Source organism: Mauremys reevesii, linkage group 2, assembly GCF_016161935.1.
Source record: "Mauremys reevesii isolate NIE-2019 linkage group 2, ASM1616193v1, whole genome shotgun sequence".
Taxonomy (NCBI): domain Eukaryota; kingdom Metazoa; phylum Chordata; order Testudines; family Geoemydidae; genus Mauremys; species Mauremys reevesii.
Window position 1 is genome coordinate 153,182,413 of NC_052624.1, and position 16,935 is coordinate 153,199,347.

Below are 16,935 nucleotides of genomic sequence, written 5' to 3' on the forward strand. Positions count from 1 at the left end.
CAAACACCTTTGGCATGTAGCAGAGAGATCTTTGATCTTCTCTGATTAGCTTCTATGCCAATAAAGTAACTTAAATTGATTTCTTGAAATCATTTACAAAGTTCTCCCCAATGCTTTAAGTCCTAATTGGAAAGACTGATGTAGATTCCAGGCTTGGCACTCACTTGGCACAAATGAAAGAGCTGAGTTGATCCTGTTATGAATCTGAGGTTCCAAAGAATTTTCAGCAGTTAGAGACAGTATTGCCAAGCCCAAGTGTTCAAAAATCATGAGTCAGGCTCACCAAAAATCGTGATATTAGCTTTAAAATCATGAAATTGTGTAAAAATAATAGATCTAGTGTTTGTGTTCCACTTTTTGAGCCTTTAGGGTGCACAAGGGTCACATTTTGAAGTGTTCTCCACAGCCGTGAGGGCTAGAAACTTACTTTTTCTTTGAGTGAAAACCACAATCATCACATATCCACTTGATTCCATGAGCTGGGGATTTAAGGAAAACAATTATCAGACTCGCAACAAAAACATGAGATTTGGCAGCACTGGTACGCAAAGTACGACCCCCCTAACCTATTGGGCTTTTTATTTTTTTATTATATATATATATGGATGGATGATTTGGGGGGAAATCTGTATAATTTATGAATTCAGTCTGATATTATGTTGCTGTTTCATGCAATGCCTCTAGTCTGTGTAACCACCATGGCTTACAAGTTGAAACCACCCCCATGAGGGGAGTAGCTCCCAGTGCTGGTGCACTGTCTACACACTACAGCACACACTGAAAACTGCAGCACTCGTTTTTTTTTTCCCTGAGCAAGAAAAAAAAGGCAGTGCTGTAAAGTGGCAGTGTAGACAAGGCCTAACCAACTCCTAGGGAAACCAGTTCCCTCTACCTGCTCTCTGCAGGTGGCAGACATTGGGAGAATGGAAAATTCCCAAACAAGACAGAGACAGGACTCTTGGGGGAGGACTCAGAGACCAGACACACAGGAAGATGGGGCAGGCAAGAGAAAGAGGATGGACTGTCCAAGGAAAAAATTTTGTTTCAGCACAGTAGCCATGTACTGCAACTTAAGAATACTGGATAAACCAGGTGACCCTGTCCACACACAAAGAATATTCTGCCGTGGAAAGGAAACTGAGGCAGAGAAATGCATGCATCTTTCTATTTCCCTTGTTCCAGCCACTCCTCCTAACAGCTTTCACCTGTTACTCCTTTGTGTTAATAAATACGAATGTGACAAATTTTCAATGCCCAGTTAAAAAGGAACTTTCTGAGTGAATATGCGTGACAAGTTCAAGGGGCCAGCCGGCACAAATAGAAATACCTTTAATAAGCAAGAGGCAAATCACATGGATCAGCCCGTGGACATGTCTCCTATTGCTCAATTAGACAGAAGGGCGTGTTTGGAGTTGGGAACCTACGTGCCTTCTATGCATTGTCATGCACCACGGACGTGACTAGTCTCAAGTAAGCATATCTTGTGATGTCCAATTCCAATTTATAAGAATAAACACATTAAAACTAGGAAATATGATTTTAAAAAAATCCTATACCCCTAATAAAATAATCCAGAATATTAAATCATGCCCCCCCAATTATCCAAAATATAGTTTTAAATGTTAAATTGGGAAACTTCCCCCTTTTCTGATTACCAGATTACTTTTTCTGAGGGCAATAATCTCACCTCTTTACTTCAACCACTGCATCTGGTCTTCTCTTCCAGTGTGGCTTGGACAGAGAAGTGTTCCTCTTTAACGTATACAAAGACTAAATTGGAAGTTGCAGTCCAAATTTAGCTAGGCACTGAATAGGGGGAAGAGCCCCCCTTCTGTGTATTTGACATGGCTAGGAGATGAAGGCAATAGCCAATTCTCAGCAGAAAACATATTTAGGGCCTGTTACTGCACCACAGAAGTTAAAGGGAACATTGTCACAGGCCGTGTCTACACACACAAGTTGCACTGGTTTTACAACAGATTTAGTTAAATCAGGGCAAACAGTATTTGGTTGAACATTGGCTTATACTGGTTTAAATACTTATCTGTAAAATTTCAGTTTTTCCACAGATGGTTGCACCATTTAACTAAATCCATTTAAAAATCACACCTTTAGTCAAACAGGAGCAAGACTGTGTTTCAACAATGTCAGAGACTTCAGTCAGGGGGCAAGACTGGTCTGATAGGATGTGGGTCAATACCCACTCAAGTTGATTGAAAGGCTTGCATTGTCTTAATAGGGAGTTGGATCAGGCCCCTAAAGAGAACCATCTGCTTCCTGTGATTCTGTTCCTGCGGAGGGACCAGAATCTTCTTGCAAACTCTCCTTCCCTCCCAGCTATCTAGGAAAAGGTCCAGATGTAGCAGTGCAGATGAAGCAATGTGGTTTGTTTCATTTGGGGGGGAGGGGAAGGGGGAGGAGAGAGAGATATTAGTAACCTGAAAAACCTCATGAAATAAGGGGAGTAGTGGATAAAGAGCAACCTGACAGAAGAAGTACATTTATTCTTATGCATACTTTTTATTAATAGAAAATAGAATTAGCATTAGCATATAAACTGATCAGCAGGATTTACAGTGTACGTCAATGGACAGTGTGATTAAAGAATTATAATATATAGTTGGAAAATATCTAGCAACCTCAATCAGTAGCTGGTTTTGGGGGAGAGGGATTTGTTAGTGATACGGAGTGGCATGGCAAAGTTCAGGCTCTCCTAAAGCCACTTTATCCTTTTAAAACCATGGGCACTCCTGACAAGCACAACAGAGGTCCCAGAGGCAGTTTTACTTTAATTCAGTATTGCTAGAAAGTTGTGCTTCAGGCTGTTTGTGAAATCTACCTGTTCAGTCTGCATCTTCGTTCCATCCCAGATTCAATTTCGTGTCTTTGATAAGCGACATGTTCAGCTATTCAATATGCCATCCAGAATACACACACAAGTTAAACATGCAAGTAAAACAGCACTCCTTACAGATGCCACAACCCCCTACAGAACACTCAGATTGTCCCAAAACAACAGATGTGATTAGACATACAACCATCTTTGCTTTATCAGCCCTGGCACACAAAAAAATCTAATTGCCTATCCACTCCCATGACCAGGGTAATGAACAAACCTCAGCCTTGATCTTGGGGACACTTGTGTATGCAATTAACTTTACTCACACAAGTAGTTCCAAATACTTCAAGGAGACTAATAATTTGAGCAAAATTAAGCTAGTGCACAATAATATGTGAGGCTGGGGCTTAATATTTGACTTGCCCATCAGTTACGATCCCTAGGAGTGTTAAATTTTGGTAAGGCCAACAAATGAAAATGGATAAAGGTATAGCTCATACTCTCACAAAATTCCTCACAGGTCAATGTTACAAAAGAGTTATATATTGTATCCACGCAAAGCAAAATGTAATAAATATTTAGAGCGTTTAACATTTCCAAAACACTATACAAGTTTGAATGAAACTAAGGCATAGTGTTGCATCAGTGATCCTGTTAACGATGTGCAATCCTGCTAACATTTTACAGCAGAAACAATGTTTACGTTGATTGGGTTATTGAAGCATTATAGAAGTTTTTACTTACAACTAAATCACAAAAATAATTTAAACATAGTTGATTTAGAAGTATAGTTCCTCCCAATCAATGGTAGGCTTTACTATGGACTAAAACGCCATTGACTGTTTGTTGAATGGTAAGTACAACTTAGACCTTATAGTGCACCAGAAGAGCACAATTAGCAAAAACATATTGGAGGTAAAAACCCACAAGCTTTTAAAAATGTTAGTATCCAATTCTTCATCTTTGGATAAGCCTTATTTACTTAAAAAGAGTTTAAATCAATTTACAGACAACTATTAAGATTTATTTCATGCAGTTTCTGTACTTCAAGCATTTTCTGATCATTGTACCTTTTAAAGTTGATCTTTAATTGCTTTAAAAAGCCAGAAGAAAGGAGCAGCACTCATATGGTAATCTACATTTCCATTCAGACAGTGATAGCAATAAAATACAGAAAATATATATGTACTCAGAATGCAGTGTAAATTCTCATCTATAATCACTTGAGATTAGTTTTCTACTACATCATACTGTTGAACAAGAATTTTAACAACAATTAAAAAACACTGGCTTTGTATTCTAAACAAAGCATTACATAAAATTAGGATGAGATTAAAAAGTTAGTCCCCAATAAATGGATTTGAATTCTACAAATTCAGACACTCAGACATAAAGGATAGTTTAATTAACAGATAAAGGGGCTTTTAGGAGACGGAACAGGTCAATTACTGTTCATGACTATGGCAAAGTCTGGTAGCATTTCAAGGTTTTTTAAATGGAAATGGTCAATAAATACCAGAGTCAGAATGATCATTTTCATACATGAATGACATCCAGACAGTTGCGAAAACCCTCCCTCTCTTCCCTGCCTGCTGAAAAATAATAAGTAATACTCGTTAAAATCATTACAAAAAGACATTATTTTCATGCATCTAAGGTAAAACACAGAATATTTGTATAAAGAGGTAGATTAAAAAAAAGGAGAAAAAAACCCAGATTCTTCATTCTTTGTCACTTTTATTCAGTAGTTTTTTTTTTCTTCCTTATTTTCTCTTTTTTGGTGCCAAACATGGCAAGGAGTGATTACAGTCAACTGCTTATTAAAACATTTGTTCGCAACATAGACCCCTTTACCACTGACCCCAAACTGACCCATTTCATGTGCTTTATTTCATTTTTTTCTATACGCCACCACCAGGGATGGGTGGAGGGAATGAAGGGGGGGAAGGGGGGAGTCCAGGAGGAGGAATGCTACAAGCCACAGCAAGAATGAGCTGCATTTAATAAAAAAGGGCCACAAATGATACAGTAATGAGGTTACACAATTAAATCCCATAGCATGACTGAAGGCTTTCCCTGTGTTTGACGTCATCACAATGGAAGGCATAAAAAGTGGAGTAAACCAATGTTGATACAGTCCAATCTAGTCCATTAGGCAAGATGGTGCAAGTAGTCATTAAATTAAAAAGTGCCCTACCCTCACCTAAATGGCTAGCAAACATGGAGAACACCACTGTGATGGATCAACAGGGCTTTCTCCATGTAGCTAAAAAAAAGTGTGTCATATGGCACATTTTTAAACACTGGAAAGGGGTGCCACAATGGACCTCTCTCTTTTATTCTCTTTCATTTACAGGTACAAATGCTAGATTCAACTATCTCAACTATGCAGGAAGTGGACTCTTCTGTTAGGAATGCCAATCCTAATTCACTTTGTCTTGAAATATATACAAGTTGTTTGTAGTAGCTACAGCAATGATATTTTCCTTGGGATGCCAGGCTGTATGTAGTATCTTCTTGTTGAAGTCTAGGCTGTCAACGCTAATTTCATCCTTCTTTCGCTTGCCACTCGCACAGACTTTGCGGGGCTTCAAAACAGTGCGGGGTTTATTATTTTCCCGTGATGCTTCTAAGGTGATGTCTCGCTTCGTGTTTCTGTCAAACATTCTGAAGAAATTGTTGTAAGATCCCGTCATGACAACACTGGAAATAAGAAAACTAAATATTAATCCAAAAATGCCACATTTTAAAAAGAGGGAGTTATTTGTATTACGGTAGTGCCTGGAGGCCTCAACTGAGAACAGGGCTCCACAGTGCTAGGCGCTGTATGTATAAATAGAAAGAGTCCCTGGCCCAAAGAGCTTACAATTCAAACAGAGAAGACAAAGGGTAGTGAAAATAAAGTATGTGTTCACATTTTACAGCTAGGGAGCGGAGGCGCACAGGAAGAGTAAGTGATTAACTCAAGGTCCCATGTGAACCACTCATCACCCAATTCCCAGTCCAATGTCTTAATCACAAGATCCTCCTTCCACCCTACAAGAACCCAGAAATCCTGCTTTTCCATTCCCCTTCACCCTTTCAGAAAATATCTTTTGAGTTGCACACTGGTGAGGAAACAAGGTCGCCTATTTTGGGCCTGCTGCTGTAAGAAGCTGTATCACCCATGCTATGTGCTCTTGAAGTCAGTGGGAGAGGAGGGCACTCGGAACCTTACAGAACTAGGGCCTGTAGCCGCCAATAGAATTTTTTCACCCCAAACAGCTATTTTAAAAGCCACTAGAGGTACAACTCAGATTTTTATCCAGAACCACTCAATCAACTACCTTTGCAAAGACCTTGTTACTGGGAGCTCTCGCTACGTAAATTCTTTGTCACATGAATTCACAATTGTGCCAAAATTAACACCAACAAACAGTCCCCGTGCAAAGCAATACTTCAGAAAAACATCTAAGTTATTAACTTCAAGAAGTATCAAATATGGTCATACCCCAACTCAAAACAGCAGTATTTTCTGAATCACAGAGGACCAATTTGGGAGCTAAACAGTTTTTAAAATGATTATGGGCCCAATCCTACAAGGGGTTGAGCATCCTCAACTCCAACTGACTTTGGGCAGTTAGTTTGCTCAGCATGTTTCAACAGATGCTCAATATTTCACAGGATTAGGCCTTATAGATTATACCTGTGTGACCCAAGGATCTTTTGATGCCAACAGGGGTTCACAGGAGTATAGGGATCACATGACCAATTTGGTGAACACATGTAAGATTTTTACTGAAAGCCTGTGTCACAATGGTCATCCCTCTCACTGTGAGATGCATGTACAGATAATATGTGAGGAATTATGTATATGTACTAAAATGTATGTTCTCTAGGTCTGTGGTTGAAAGCAGGTCACTCAAAGGTAGCATGTCTTGAGACAAAACTTATCAGACACTTATCTCCCTGGGTGACAGACAAGAGGAGTCTATTACCATACTAAGTCAAATGCTAGTAAAGAGCTGAAGGGAACTTCAGAAGGAAATTAACAGGAAGAGGTAAACGGGGGGGAGGAAGGCACTCAGGTGAACCTTGAAAGTCTCTTCTGCTATATCTGGCAGTGCAGGGACACCCTGGCATCCATCCATCTGTGAAGAAAAATTGCCAGCGGACTCAATTTTATGAAAGGGGGGCTCTGCCAATTTAGTTGAGAACCCTGGGGAGAGCACTTGGGGAAGCTATCTTCATAAAATATCAGGGTTGGAAGAGACCTCAGGAGGTCATCTAGTCCAACCCCCTGATCAAAGCAGGACCAACCCCAACTAAATCATCCCAGCCAGGGCTTTGTCAAGCCAGGCCTTAAAAACCTGTAAGGAAGGAGATTCCACCACCTCCCTAGGTAACCCATTCCAGTGCTTCACCACCCTCCTAGTGAAATAGTTTTCCCTAATATCCAACCTAGACCTCCCCCACTGCAACTTGAGACCATTCCTCCTTGTTCTGTCATCTGCTACCACTGAGAACAGTCTAGATCCATCGTCTTTGGAACCCCTTTTCAGGTAGTTGAAGGCTGCTATCCAATCCCCCCTCATTCTTCTCTTCTGCAGACTAAATAAGCTCCGTTCCCTTAGCCTCTCCTAATAAGTCATGTGCCCAAGCCCCCTAATTTCATTTTCATTGCCCTCTGCTGGACTCTCTCCAATTTGTCCACATCCTTTTAGTGGAGGGTCCAAATCTGGATGTAATACTCCAGATGTGGCCACACCAGTGCCGAATAGAGGGGAATAATCACTTCCCTCAATCCCCTGGCAACGCTCCTACTAATGCAGCCCAATACGCCATTAGCCTTCTTGTCAACAAAGGCACACTGTTGACTCCTATCCAGCTTCTCGTTCACTGTAATCCCCAGGTCCTCTTCTGCAGAACTGTCGCTTAGCCAGTCAGTAGCAGTGCATGGGATTCTTCCGTCCAAAGTGCAGGACTCTGAACTGGTCCTTGTTGAACCTCATCAGATTTCTTTTGGCCCAATCCTCCAATTTGTCTAGGTCACTCTGGATCCTATCCCTACCTGCAAGCGTATTTACCTCTCCCCACAGCTTTGTGTCATCTGAAAACTTGCTGAGGGTGCAATCCATCCCATTATCCAGATCATTAATGAAGATGGGACCCAGGACCGACCCCTGGGGCACTCCACTTGATACCAGCTGCCAACTAGACATTGAGCCGTTGATCATTACCCGTTGAGCCCAACGATCTAGCCAGCTTTCTATCCACCTTTAGTCCATTCATCCAATCCAATAACTTGCTGGCAAGAATACCGAGGGAGACCGTATCAAAAGCTTTGCTAGAGTCAAGATATATCACATCCACTGCTTCCCCCATATCCACAGAGCCAGTTATTTCATCACAGAAGGCAATCAGGTTGGTGAGGCATGACTCCCCCTTGGTGAATCCATGTTGACTGTTCCTGATCACCTTCCTCTCCTCCAAGTTCTTCAAAATGGATTCCTTGAGGACCTGCTCCATGATTTTTCCAGGGACTGAGGTAAGGCTGAGCAGTCTGTAGTTCTCTGGATTCTCCTCCTTCCCTTTTTCGAAGATGGGCACTATGTTTGCCTTTTCTCAATCGTCTGGCAACTCCCCCGATCACCACGAGTTTTCCAAGATACTGGCCAATGGCTCCGCAATCACATCCGCCAACTCCCTCAGCACCCTTGGATGCAGTGCATCCGGCCCCATGGACTTGTGCATGTCCAGCTTTTCTAAATAGTCCTTAACCTGTTCTTTCACCACTGACTGTCTCTTGTAGGAGACAAGAGAATGTCTTGAGAGTTAAATTTAGGTTCTAGAAAGCATGTTATGATTTTGTTTTGTATGCAACTATTTGTTTCCAATATTCTTATTACTTGAATCTCTGTTCTTTGATACTAAACTTATTCTTGTTTTCACTATAACTATATCTAAGTGCTGTATGTTAAGATGAGTGGGGATCCTGAGTTGACTCCTTGCAAGCTGGGGTGTGCTATTCCTTTGGGAGTAGCGAATCAGAGCTCTGTGAGTGTTCAGTGCAACAGGTCTGAACACTCCAGAGGGATGCTCGGAAAAGTCCAGAGTTGGTGTGTGCCTACTGCTAACCTGTTCAGAGAGAGCAAGGCCTGTGGAGAATTGTGTTGCCAGAGGCTAGTAGATTCAGGGAGCTGAACCACAGCGGGCACCGAAAACATCCTCACACTAAGGACAGGTGGTAGAGAGGTACCTCACAACCCTGGGAAACATCACAACCTGTTACAAGGTTCTGTGATTAAGACAAGCATTTGAATTTCTGCATGTAAGCAGTCAGTATTGCCCTTCTGGCTGTCAACAGAGTGTACCCTGGAAAGAAATTACTAATAGCCAGAAGGAGTAGAATTTTGAATTTGGCTCAAAGTACATTGCTAGAATTGCATGAGCATCAGGACCAAAATATACCCAATTTTTGATACACCACCTTAGAGTTGGCTAGTTTAAGATCACCAAATTAAAATATAGCAGATTTTCAGTTAGGCAAATATGCTTAGAGATTATCCAAATATTTGGATAAACAGCTGTTTTGTTTCAAGAGATTGTTCCCCTCATGATGAAACAGATGGGGATCCAAAGAGCTGCTTTAGATTTGGCAAATGAGTGGCTCAATGCATTTTTTTTTTTTAATCATCATTCAACTTAAGCTAACAGTAATATTACTGGGGAGGCAGCCATGCAAGGCAAGCTTGAAAAGTCATTTAAAAAAAAAATGAAATTCTTAGAGGGTTATCTACATATTTTCAAGACAGGATTATTGATGAGAACAACAGCTTCCAAAGCATATTAGGCAACTTACAGTCATAAGAAATATATACTCTCCAGGGTAAAGAGTATCAAAGGCCTCAATCCAGCAATAAAATCTACATGGGTGGATTCTCAATCCCTGCATATCAAATTGCAAGACTCCCACAGTAAGGGCTAATATACATTACATTAGCTCATAACACTGTAAAATACAACCAAACCCAAGAAGGAAAGGATTCATACATTTGAGGCTACATTTTGAATTTCTCATGTCAGAAGGAACCCATAGTGCTGCTTCCCATTCCCAAAACTAAGGCTTAAATATGTGAAGAAAAACAGTTAGACTTGCCTGTCCGATCCATTCCAACAGCACTCAAATTTGTCAAAAATGCAGTCATTCTCATACAGAGAACAAAGTTTACTTCTGAGGTATTCATGCACCTAAGGGGAAAAAAGCTTCTTTAATATTTGAAAAAGCATGAAAGTGTCCAAGCAAGCTACACAGAGACCAAGGAAAACTCTTGACTCTTAAGGAAAACGGAACGGGCCCCCCTTCAGATAATCTCAGTCCACCCTCTAAGTTGTCAGGGAGCGTCACAATTCACTCCATGGCACTGGACTGTCCCTAAACTGAGCAAGTGTCCTGCACAATACTGCCTCCTGGTGCCCAGGCAGAAAGGTGTGAACTCTGGTCTCCTCTCTGATGTTGCAAAACACCATCACTATGCTAACTTGTGGCCCAGAATGCAAGTCACGCTTATTGCACCCTTCCTGAGTCCCACCCCACGAGAAAAAGCATGTCATACATGTTAAAATGTAGATCTTAATCCTACAATCAGATCACAGAGAGCAGACCCGTGTGTGTCTTTGTGCCCCACTGTCTTTGCTGAAGCTCTGCATAGGAACAGGGATCTGTACACACAGATCCAATTATGGGATCACAGCCATACTCAGGACATGACATACTTCCAAAGTTTATAATACCACTTTATGAAATTTCACTGAATACCTGGTATGTTTCCACAGGTCTGTTTTCCATATTTAAATCCCAGATCTTCACTGACAGATAATCTCTAGTCATCATATATCGACCACTATGGCTGAATTTTACATCAGATATGGAAGAGATGATTTCAGAGAAAAACGATCTGTTGCTAGGGTCTTCTGGTTCTTCAAACACTATAAGTAAAAAACAGGCATGCCGATCAGCAAAGCACATCTATTCAAAACTAAGCTAATTCCATACAAACTCTCATGCTTCAAAACAATCATTTCAATATGAACCTTGGCAAAAATCTCAAATGGTTCTGGGACTGCATTTTATACATGCACAGATTGAGGAGCCTTTCCCATACCCTAATACAGCATACGCATCATACTACACAGACTGATTAGAAACACTGCAGGTGCTGTTAGTTATCTAGTGTTTGATGGCCAGATGAAGGAAGAAAACTTATTGCCATAAGAAATATTGGCACAAGAACATTAAAAGTTGCATACTGATGTATACGGCAAATGCCACTTATATCCATGGCCTAAGGCTGTAACATCAAAAATGCTGGAAGAATTAAAACCAGTCAGATATAAGATCTTTGGACCACTGAGTCCATCTCCTCAGAAGTCCAGGATACAAGTCCCTGCTAAAACAGGATATACCCAAATAAGCTTATTACACATTAACAATGTATTAGCTGAGCTAGAATAGATAGCCTTGCTACCATTACATGTAATATTTCAGAAAGACAAAGCTCTGTAATATGGCCTCCATACGGTGAAGTAAATGTTGGATTTAGCTTCTAAAGCGATAATGAATCAAGTGTATGTAAGATAGAAGTAAAGGCAAATCACTATACATATTGCTTTCTATAAATTATAGAAATAATAAAAAAAAAATCCAAGAGAGTGAGGAATCTAACTTTTGGAGGGTGTACTCATGTGCAAGTCTTGAGCATTAGCTACGGACCTGAGTTTGAACTGAACCAGTAATTTAAAAAGTTAAAGGCTGCATTAAGCTGTTTCCAATCCTCTCAATTAACCAGTCCTCTGGCATAATTTTTTAAGTTGCAGTAACATTAAGTTACTGTTTTCACTCAAGCAAGGAGATAAACCCAACATCCCACTAAGATTTTGTTGTTGTTTTTTTCCTCTTTTCCCCCATACTAAGGAAATTCACTATACACGCTCAGTGAGGTGTGTTAGAAATTTATTGACAAAAGCCCCAGTTTACAGTACTTGATGCTTAGACTACACATAGCACTGTCTACACTAGAAAATTAAGTTGGCTTAACTACATCACTCCTGGGTCTGAAATATCCACACCCCAAGCAGCGTAGTTAAGCCAACTTGACCTAGCACTGTCTACCGGGGTTAACAGAAGAATTCTTCTGTTGACCCAAGCTACCACTTCTCAGGGAGGTGAATTACCTTTGCTGATGAGAGAACCCCTCCCCTCAGCATAGGTAGCATCTACAGTGGCTCAGTTGTAGCATTTCAAGTGTAGATAAGCCCATAGCTTTCTCTAGTACTGAAATGCTGAATGCTTTAAAAAACGGGGGTGGGGGAAAAGGAAATCAATAACAAAGTAGAACTCACATTTTGAATGTCTGTCACAGAGTGCCGATGCTCTCATGTCACACAGACGAATTGTTCCTTTACTACTGCTGTATACAAATGTATTACAGCTGTTAGGATGGAACTCTGCAGCCGTTATCACCTCTGTCAGCTCTTCCATGTTGGCAGGCTTAATATCTACAATATCTAGAAAGCGTTTTATTAAGGAATTCTCTCTACAAATTTTCAGAACACACTTATACAGCTTTATACATTTATTCCACAAAGCCTCTCCAATCACCAATAAATGGCTATCTAAAACAGACAAACATAAAACAATCAAAAGAGGAAGGTAGCAGTGTGGCAGCAGGGAACTGGGAGACAGGACTCTGCTACAGGCTCCCTCTGGGGGTTATTTATCTACTCGAAAAATGGAAACATCGTCTTATTTTAATTGTCTATAAAACCAGTCCTGAAATATAAACATGCCGTCATTTTAAATTTTTTCTATAATCTAGTAAGCAACAATCACCAATATATTTTATGAGCTTAAAATAATTAAAATCCAACATTCTAAAAAAATGATTTTGCACTACATCAGTTGTTCAGTTTCGCTCTCTAGAGCATCAGCTGGCCTGCGTCTAATTTCACCAAATGCTGCAACATAACCAAGGCTGATTGTCATGGGAGTCATGGATTTTGTGATTTCCTGTTGGGTTTTTTCCCCTCAAAAACTCTGAGACTCCTTATTTGCCCACTGCTCCAGCTCCTGCTCCCCACACAGCAGCGGCTGAATATACTCCTGTGATTCTAGAGACCTAGAACCTTTACGCATGTGTGCAGAAGTGGAGTGGTGGGGCGGCAGGGGAACACAGAGAGAGAAGGGGGCTGGGAAGTTCTGCAGCAGACCAATAATTTGAAGGACTGACGATGGTACCTCTCTCGCAGATTGGACCCATAACGTAGCTCAAGATTCGTTTCAAAAGACAAATACTTTCAAATCGTTCTCTTTCCAGCCCTGCTCCCCTTGTGTTCCTGGAGCTTTACCTTTTCCTCCTTTCTAGTAACCAATGCCATGATTTTGCCCTAATTTTTTGCCAGGAAAACAACTAACATTAATCATAACTCTGCTTTGCCTTATGTTGCCTAAAAAGGATCCTCGGGTATTGGCATGCCAGTAGCAATATTCTCTGCAATTGCAACTGAAAAATAACTAAGAAATGGAAGATGTCTTAAGCATACAACACTTCAAGGGAAAAGAGAAATCTAACAACTTTGGTTATGGCAAAAAGTCTTTCTCCGATAAAAAGATACTAAAACTTCTGTCTGTAATTTCTAGGTGCCACAGATTAATCCGCAAGTCATCTGCAGATAGGTATGTTTCATAATCACTATTGATGGAGATAGAGTTGATGTGATACGTGTGAGCATTTGCAAATATTCTTCGTGGACTGGCTTCAACCATAAGATCCATGGGTCTGAATACTGGCACCTGAAAAATACAAGAAAACACAAAATATAAGGTGTGCATGTAATATAAATGTGTACCGACAGCCACCCATCCAATGCACCTCCACCAGCCTGACCTAGAAGCCACTTCGGAAATCAATGTCCTGTGCATAGCAGGCAAGGAACTGCTGGTGTACAATATGTGGGACACCATAGGAAGCTCATGGTTAATATCACTATACAAAGCATGGTCTTGCAGAGAATGACTGGCACATGGAGTCAGGAGTTCTGACTTCTATTGCCAGCTGAGCCACAGACTTATATATGGGACCTTGAGAAAGTCACTCAAACTGCCTCTGCCTTAGATCCCGATCTATTAAATGAGGCTAAATACTTACTTACCCTCAGATGGTGACTCTGAGGACTCTCCCACTAGATAGAGGAGCTACTCACCCGTAGTGTTGTAACTGTAGAAGGGTCCCTATACCGCCCATCTTCTTCCTTCAAGTTATAGCCCTCCGGTCTTTTGTCCCTTTCACTTATTTTCCATAACTTTATTGTTTTATCTGCAACAAATTAATGAGTTGTCCAAGTTCAAATGAAAGTTCAAGCATGAGGCCGCTTTCTTTTCACAACTGGTATTTTTGGATCATTTCAGTATTCATTTTTCAAGTGAGCCTGTCAGGATTATCTATCTACATATATAAACACCACAAAAACTCTGAAAGCTAATGGAGATGCATATTTTGTTGGATGTGACTGTTGCCTCAACTTACAATTAGGTTGAAATGAACTGGGAAAGTTAAAATGCACTTGCAACCTGGTCTACACAAAGTTTTTGTACCAGTATTTTGGTTGATTTTTTTTTTTAAAGCAAAACCGTTAAACCACTACAAGCCCCCATGTAGATGCAGTTTTGTCACTATAAAGGTGCCTTATGCCAATATAGTTTATTGCCCTTCCTGTACAGGAAGAGCAAAATTGGTAGAGAGCATCTTTATGCCAGTATAACTGTTCACACTAGGGGGGATTGTACTGCTTTAAGTAAAGCAGTATAGTTAAAGCAGTACAACCCGTGTATAGCCAAGCCCTTAGACCAGGGGTCCCCAACGTGGTGCCCGTGGGGGTCATGGCGCCCACCAGGGAGTCTAAGTGCGCTTGCGTACTGGCCGACACCTCTGGATGACGCTGCTTGCCACTGACAAATTTCTGCAGCATTTCAGCGGATGCTCGTCCGCCACCACTGTCCTCCGTGGTGCCAGACGAAAAAGGTTGGGGACCACAGCCTTAGACTGACATTTAGTTTAAAAAAAGACAGTCAGATCTGAAAAACCTTCAAATTAACAAATCCATGCTAATAGTGAAAAGGTTTACATGTAAACTCTTTTAGATACCCAGATACAATTAAACCAAGCACAAATTATCCATTTATTGCATTGTGTAGATTGCAGATGGCATTAAACATCTAAATATTATAAAAACTCATGATTTGTGGAATAAACTGATCAAAACAGTATCCGGAAGAATTTTTCCTCCAAACATATAGCATTTCACAAATATAGGGGTTTTCTTCCCCATTCTCTGTAGCATCAAGCTATTGGCCACTGCTCGACTCAGAACAGATTTTTCTGAGTAAAGGACTGGCCTTTGAATCTTAAGATGCTAGTCAAAGGTAAGTATGCTGTAAGTAAGGGCAGAAAGAGGAGCAGAGAATTTGAGATTCATTCTACAGAGCTGTATTCTGCTTTCAAGCTTACTGTGTACAATAAAAAAAAAAAAACTTACCGTTTGTAGACAATAAAAACTGAGCAGCATTTTTCTGGGGTAACCACCTAATTTTGTTGATCTTTTCTTCAATTTCTAAACTTTTCAAGTAGTCAAATTCTGGTTCATGGCTTTGAAAAGTACTGTAAACATTGTATTCCCCTCTGCTGAGAGACTGGATTTTGTTCTAAAAAGAGAGAAAATATTTGTTTCTGAGAATTACATGATAAAGGCTTATATGCAGTGCACATGTGTACTAAGATTGTAGGGGGGGATGTTTACACAGAATGCACATGTAAACTAATGGTTCAAACAGGAGACTGGTAGCCAGGACTATGCCTGCCTTTGCCAGTCTTGTTGTATAGCCTCTGACAGGCTGCAACTTCCCTGTGCCTCGTTTTTCCAATTCTACAAAATGGATGCAACAGGGCTCAACCATTTCATAAGGGTTTGGGTAAAGTTTCAGCACCACAGAAGTGCTAAGTACGTTTTGTTGCTTTTGATGCAGCACAAAGACAGTATAGTTGCACAGCCACTTCATTTTTAACCAATCTCCTCTTTTCACTCACTCAACTTTCTCAGTTTTCTTTTTGGGCTGTCACTTTCCATACTTTGTTTCAATGTGATCACAATGTTTAAACTTTCAGAAAAAATCCTTCAGTCCTCTAAGCTACTTGTGCACAGTTTACAACAGAGTCACTTGCCCCCTGTAAATAACTCAAAACAGCTGAACTTTGAATCTTCTAACTTTGCAAATAACCAGCCCTCAGAGCTAAGAAACCTTTAAAGTTTAAAAAAAAAAAAAACTTACTAAAATTGTGTTGAGTGTCTCATCCACCCCACAGAATATGTAGTTTCCAAGGGAGTATAGTCCCCAAAGTTTCCAGAAGACTCTCTCTGCTGCACATTGGGTTAATCTACTCTGGGGAAGACTGACCTGCTGCTCAAGTGGTGAGAATCCCAAATGCAACCACAGTGCAAGCCAGATATACATACACCTCTACCCAGATATAACACAACCCAATATAACACGAATTTGGATATAACGCAGTAAAGCAGTGCTCCGCTGGGGCAGGGCTGCGCACTCCGGCGGATCAAAGCACATTCGATATAACGTGGTTTCACCTATAACACGGTAAGAATTTTTTGACTCCCGAGGACAGTGTTATATCGGGGTAGAGGTGTATATATAAATCAGCTCTTCCACCCCTGAACAGTCTTAGTTCCTGTTTTCTTAGAAACCCTTTTTCCTTCCTTTTGGGAAGCTACACTGGAAAAAAGAGAAGTCACAGCTTCTACAGTGAAATCTCAAAGTTACAAACAAGAGAGTTAACGAACTGACCAGTCAACTAGACGCCTCATTTGAAAAAAGTATGCAATCAGGCAGCAGCAGTGACAAAACAAAACAAAATAATGCAAACACAGTCCAGTACAGTGTTAAACTACTTAAAAAAAAGGGGGGGGGGGGCGGAAGGGGTAAACAGCATTCTTCTTCTGTATAGTAAAGTTTCAAAGCTGTATTAAGTCAATGTTCAATTGTAAAC

The 16,935-nt window shown here is 40.6% G+C and overlaps 1 protein-coding gene across 4 annotated transcripts in view; it reads right to left on the reverse strand.

Annotated features, from left to right (window-relative positions):
• Positions 1-4,556: 4,556 nt before the first annotated feature.
• PPP2R2A (protein phosphatase 2 regulatory subunit Balpha) overlaps positions 4,557-16,935 on the reverse strand; it is a 74,512-nt gene continuing 62,133 nt past the window's right edge. For all 4 annotated transcript variants that reach the window (XM_039522212.1, XM_039522213.1, XM_039522214.1 and 1 more), the window contains exons 4-10: positions 15,413-15,578; positions 14,081-14,193; positions 13,493-13,670; positions 12,221-12,385; positions 10,638-10,807; positions 9,978-10,069; positions 4,557-5,542 (exon numbers count right to left, since the gene is read on the reverse strand). In XM_039522212.1, the coding sequence (XP_039378146.1) occupies positions 5,263-5,542; positions 9,978-10,069; positions 10,638-10,807; positions 12,221-12,385; positions 13,493-13,670; positions 14,081-14,193; positions 15,413-15,578 (1,164 nt within the window). In that variant the 3' untranslated portion in view covers positions 4,557-5,262. The remainder of the gene's footprint in view (positions 5,543-9,977; positions 10,070-10,637; positions 10,808-12,220; positions 12,386-13,492; positions 13,671-14,080; positions 14,194-15,412; positions 15,579-16,935) is intronic.